Source organism: Paroedura picta, chromosome 12, assembly GCF_049243985.1.
Source record: "Paroedura picta isolate Pp20150507F chromosome 12, Ppicta_v3.0, whole genome shotgun sequence".
NCBI lineage: Eukaryota > Metazoa > Chordata > Lepidosauria > Squamata > Gekkonidae > Paroedura > Paroedura picta.
Window position 1 is genome coordinate 30,776,887 of NC_135380.1, and position 6,057 is coordinate 30,782,943.

The following is a 6,057-nucleotide window of genomic DNA, read 5'->3' on the forward strand; positions in this document are numbered from 1 at the left end:
TCAATGGTGTATAATGAATATGTATAATCAGTGAATATGTATTGTGCCTTGATTAAATAAAAATAAATGGTCATTCGTAGCTTCACAATACGGAGATAATCTGGACCTCCCCATTCCTAGTTGGACAATCTGCAATGTCCCACTGGTCTTCAGAATATCTATTTAAAAAATTTCTACCCCACTGCACATCCAAAAGCTTCTGGAGCAGTTTCCAGATGAGCCCCATAAAATCCTAAATTCAAATAATTTAGTAAACAGTAAAACACAATAAAATATTACAATCAGTGAACAAAGCTCTCATTTCCCCACTATATTCAATACAACCAGTATACATCACATGGAGGAGGGGAGTTAGTTGTTTGGCAAAATTAACTTGAAAGACTGAGTGAACAGAAAAGTCCCATGGAGAGGGAGTTCCACACTGAGGCGGCCACCACAGAAATGGCCCCATCCAAGGTAGCTTCTCAAATCACCTCTGCTGCAGGAAACAGCCAGAGTAGGTCTCCACAGAGGGCTTAGTTCTCAGGCAGGTTAATTTAGGAGAAAGTGATCTTTTATGAATAGAGGAGGGATCAGGAGAATAGGAAAGTGAAGACTAGATAAGATAGCCACATGTGCTGCACAGTGAAGAACTACCAGTGTCCAAAATCTTGGGCTTATAGTACTGTCCTGGCTGCGGCCTAAAGACTAACAGCTTCTCGCTCTTGACTCATTTCACTAATGAGATCCAAGGAGCTGCCATAGAGATTAATATTAAGCCCTTCCCCGGAAGACAGGCAGGTAGAAACCAGGTGATTGTATTTCGGAGGCTATTGTCAGCCAGGGCAACAGTAACTCTATCTTGCTAGATTGGCTTCCTCGTGGCAGATACAATAGCACAACTGTGTCTGTAATGTGAACCTCCTATAATTACCGGAGTAGGAAGGCTTATGAGAGATGCATCAAAGAGCCACACGGAGGCCATCAGCGCAAGTTTTCTGGTCACAAGGGAACCCTGGCTCTAAAACCTGGAGCAGGACGGCTTTTTGGCCTGGAGACAGTGAGGATGCAACAGCAGCCGGAAAGGTAAGTTATTTCCTGCGTGGTATTTAAATGCTGATTGTTAAAGCAGACAGACGAGTAAAAAACCCAAACAAACAGGGACCTGGGAGAACAGGTGCTCCAAACATCCTTGCTTGACGCTGAAGTGTCCCCTTACTTGATCACAGTAATGGAGCCTGTGGATCTCTTTGTATGTTATTGGCCACTTAAGGTAAGGTTTGCATGTGCTATTGTTATAACATAACTGTCTGATATATTAACATCCCCAGAATATTGTTACAAATCCCACACCTGTGTGGCTGGGTAATCTTTGACATGCTAGAATTTATTGGTCTGATTCAGCCAGGTAATTAAGAAAATACACTTAACAAAACTGCTAAGTCAGTTCAGCTGTATGAATCATATTAGCATTTTAAGTTTAATTTGGGAATTTCTGTATCATTAATATAAATATATGTTCTGAGCTTTCAATGCTTTTTCATGACCGGCCAGGTACTGGGGGACTATAAAATAAAAGAGCCTAGAACTGTGGCTTAATTGGAAATAGCCAGTATTGTAAAGTAATAATAGTATTCTAGGACGGATCCAATTTGGGGCCAGAATTGACACTGCCATGTGGAAATGCCCAGTTGGGATACAATCTTACATTGGAATGGATTTAGGAGGATGTCTAAAAACTGACAGAAATTTGTCTCTATTACAGATGTTTGCCTATGATGTTGCACTGATTGGCAACTCTCTGTGTTTTTCCATCTACCAGGGTATCTCAAGTTCCAGAGGCTGAAAGCAATGAGATGGCAGAATTGGGGCCAGAGGCCCAGACCCTCATCCCGAGCCGCAGTAATCATAAAATCGATTGTATCATCTGCTATTGCTCCTATGATCTGTCGACCCACCTGCCTCGCCGTCTCTACTGTGGCCACACTTTCTGTCAGACCTGCATCAGGCGCCTTAACGTGGTGGCTAATGAGCAATGGTGGATTCCGTGTCCACAGTGCCGCCAAAACACACCCACCCCTCGTGGAGGAGTGACCATGCTTGACTTGGACTTGACAGCCTTCCTAGCGGTCAAGTCTGAGAAGGAGCATCCTCGGGTGATCGGAAAGATCGAATCTGAGCAGGTCTCGAAAGTACCTGCCAAGGAGAAGCCAATTACGCAGCAGCCCACTGGTCTTTGCCAGGAGACACTGCCGCAGCCATATTTTCCACGGAATAACTGCTGTGGCCACTGTCTTTGCTGTGTCACCACAGCTGCTTTTCAGGGCTGATGGAGTTTTTGATATGGGTAGCAGGGGCTGGCCCCCATGGAGCCTAGGACAAGGGCCATTTTAGGTCTGTAAACAAAGTCGTTGGCAAGCTCAACCAGGCATTATCTGAAAGCGGTCACCTTTTTCAGCCATCTAGGAAATCCCTTTCCTTGATTTGTTTCCAACCTTATCTTGTATATGGCTGAAAGCTGTGTATAAACCTTCCTAAATCAGGTCTGTTGCTGATGACAGATGGTAGTTTACAAATATGCCAATGGTGGTTAGGCCAGTCTTCTTCAACCCTTTGTCTGCCATTCTACAGTCTTTTCCTATGGATTTTGGTAATTAGTTACTGCTCATTTTATCCACAGAATTTATCTAATCTTCAACTGGACTTGGTAAGGGATCCCATAATGGCAATGGACAGTGGGACACTTGGGAAATACTGTTATGGGCCTACTGTTATGGAGGGGGGACAAGAATAAAGAGGACAGGTTGGCTGTTGCAACTTCTTTTGCTGCTTGAAGTAATCCCAAAGTTCTGTGATTTTTGGTATCACCAAATTTATGCCTTAATAGGTATATACCCTTCTCTGTTCTGCTAAATTGAAGGAAGATGGAGTGTACAAAATTTGAAAAGTGAGAAGGAGAGGACATAAACCTTGTAATGAGTTGTGAAATGTGTACATGTGTAAAATCAGAAAGGGTGGAAAGAACAATGATAACACAAATTCTTCGTTTTCTGAAGTCGTGAATAGCTGGCCACGTACACAATCACAATTTAGAGAAAATATGATAAAGCAGCAGCAGCAGCTGCATACTACTGGAACCTCAATTGTTGCTGAATAATGTGCTTATTAGTTTTATTTCATTATATGATTCCATTTTGGTTTCAGAACAAAGAAAGTAAACTAATTAATCCCCATCTAAAATGTAATCAAGCAGTCACCAAAAATGCATAATTTGCAATGTTGAGTCATAACATTTCAGTTCAAGGCATCTTGATTAATTGTTACTGATTTTTAAAATTAAATATGTATGCATGCGTTTTCAGATGTTTTTTATATGTGCATTTCAGTGTCTGTAAATTTATCTGGTGATAGTAAATTCCTGCCTATTTAAATCATGTAAATAGGTATACAGACTATGTGGTCTGAAACCACAGCGTTCCCAGTGTGGCAATGAAAAGGCGACTTGTGGTGAAGGGAGAGTAAACTGACGTATTACATAATTTCATACTCCACATTTTCTTAAAAGTCTAAGCCCTCCAAGGTATTTATGTAGCAATAAAGCCTTTATTGATGTAGCAATAAAGCCTTTATCGATGACTGGTGGAATTTGTGTCACACCTCACCACTGTTTGACCGTTTATGCACTGAGAACTTCACTGCCCCAGCTCTCATGCAGGAGCACAAATCAGGGGTGGATGAGGCACACCAGGCCAAATGCTCCCCCATGTGGGTGCAGGAAGAGGCGGGGCAACCTGCCACAACTAAAACTCCAGCCTGCAGCCTGGCATGAAACCTCCAGTGCGTAAACGGTCTTTGTGAAGACTGAATGGAAGCTGTGACACAGGAACTCTTATCTTTTAATTTCATGTGTATGTGGGAAATATACCATTGGTCATCAATATACAATGATCAAATTACCTGGCCTTTTAAAAGAAGAAGAAGTAGAGTTGGTTCTTATATGCTGCTTTTCTCTACCAGGAGTCTCAAGGCGGCTTACAATTGCCTTCCCTTTCCTCTCCCAACAACAGACACCCTGTGAGGTAGGTGAGGCTGAGAAAGCCTTGATATTACTGAAGAAGAAGAGTTGGTTCTTATACACCACTTTTCTGTACCTGAAGGAGTCTCAATGTGGCTTACAGTCACCTTCCCTTTCTTCTCCCCACAACAGACATCCTGTGAGGTAGGAGAGGCTGAGAGAGCGCTGATATTTCTGCTCGGTCAGAACAGCTTTATCAAGGCTGTGGCCAGCCCAAGGTCACCCAGCTGGCTGCATGTGGGGGAGTGTGGAATCAAACCTGGCTTGCTAGATTAGAAGTCTGTGCTCCTAACTACTACACCAAGCTGGCTCTCTTTATCGGGGATAGGGTAAGTTCCTATCCTGAGGAGTTTACAATCTAAAACCTGATATGAAGGGAGGTGGTAGAATAAATAGGGAAATAATAGGAGTCTTTGGTGGCATTTGAACATAATTGGAGGCCCTGTTGTGCTTTATTAGAATGTCTTGGAGCCCAGTGTTATATTCTTGCTCCAATAGCAAGATCTGGAATTAAGTCTACATAGCTAATACCTCTAAACAGCAATAAGTCATGCTGGGTTGCTTTCTGTTTAGCATTATGTTTGAGCATTAAGAAATGACAGGAAACCTGTTAAACTAGTATCACTGCCATCTTCTTCATATATAAAGTCAATAAACCTAAGACTGCTATTACAGGGCAACTTAAAATAGCTTTTGTCAGTCTTGTTCTTCTTGACGTAAGCTGGCTTTCAACCCAGCCAAGTGAGTAAATACAGCCATTGTTGACAGGTTTCCCTGGGCACATTTTGTATCTTTTTCCAATTCAAGAGTCCTATTGTCAAAAGATAAAGGAACCCTTCTTTATGTAAGTTCTGTAAATGTGCTAATATGGCCTCTGTCAACCAGGTGAGGCATCAAATGTAAAAGCATCAAGAACAAACTTTTCAGTAATTGTTGTGATAATAAAATGAAGGTGTGCATCTTGAGCTCTTTGGAGGGATAGATTCAAATGAGTAGCCGTGTTGGTCTGAAGTAGCACAATAAAATCAGAGTCTTAAAGGTGATACTGGACTCTGATTTCTTTGGAGGGAGGCTGTGATAAAAATACAATAGACAAATCACTGGGTTTCTCTACTGGAAACAACCTCACTTCTTGTTTCTACCTGTTATGCTAGTGTAAAAGGAACAAAATATCTTGCACATTTATAAAGTGGCAATTGTCAAGGTTAAAAATAGATTCTTCTTATCTGGCAGGGCCCCAGATTATGTTAGCAGTTGCAAATGATGTGGTCTTCCATCTTAAAGAACATGGACAAAATGCCCTTTTCTCTTTAGAAAGGAAAACAAGGATAGAATGTAATGAAATAATACACATATTTATCCCATTTAAAATGTTTAAGCTAAGACTCATGATGGCTTTGGTTTTATGAGTTGGCAACTGGCCAATGATGTAATTTTAGCTAAGACATACGGCTTTGGTCAGTTGCCAATCTTAGGCAAAAACTGAACATATTCCCCAACACTACAAGTCCCAAAAGGGGGAAATCGCACACCTATTTAATATTTCTTCTTGTCCTTGCAACTGAAAAAACAGTGCCCCACCCAGCCCCACAACTGGCAACTGTCTGGACAGAGCTCCAGTCCTTGGCAGTTGTCCTGACCAAGTTCCCTTTCACAGCAGGTAGAAATGCCACATAGTTTTTAATGTTATTTTATGGTACTCAGGTCCCATTTAGTTTCTAATGGCCTATTTCTTATTTGCTCATTAAAAAATTAGAGACCAGTAAAACCAGGCCTTATTTAGGCCTAATGACACTCAGAGAGGCCTAGTTGCTGACAAAAACAAAGCCTATTTTAAAGTTTCTCCTGGGCATCAAGCATGTAGCATGTGGGCTGTGTTCCCAATAAGAATGTTTATCACACACACACAAGAACACACTCTTTATTTCTGTGTAAAGTTATCCAGAACAACAGCTCCCAGTTCTGTATGCAGGATCATAACACCATTAATGTTACTTAGAACA

General features: G+C 41.6%; 1 protein-coding gene across 1 annotated transcript; it reads left to right on the forward strand.

The window, feature by feature from the left end:
* The first annotated feature begins 871 nt into the window (after nucleotides 1-871).
* RNF224 (ring finger protein 224) lies at nucleotides 872-2,418 on the forward strand. The gene is made up of 2 exons (XM_077306441.1): nucleotides 872-1,065; nucleotides 1,802-2,418. Exons 1-2 carry the CDS (start codon nucleotides 1,046-1,048, stop codon nucleotides 2,307-2,309), a joined length of 528 nt encoding a protein of 175 aa, XP_077162556.1. The 5' UTR covers nucleotides 872-1,045; the 3' UTR covers nucleotides 2,310-2,418.
* The last annotated feature ends 3,639 nt before the right edge of the window (nucleotides 2,419-6,057 follow it).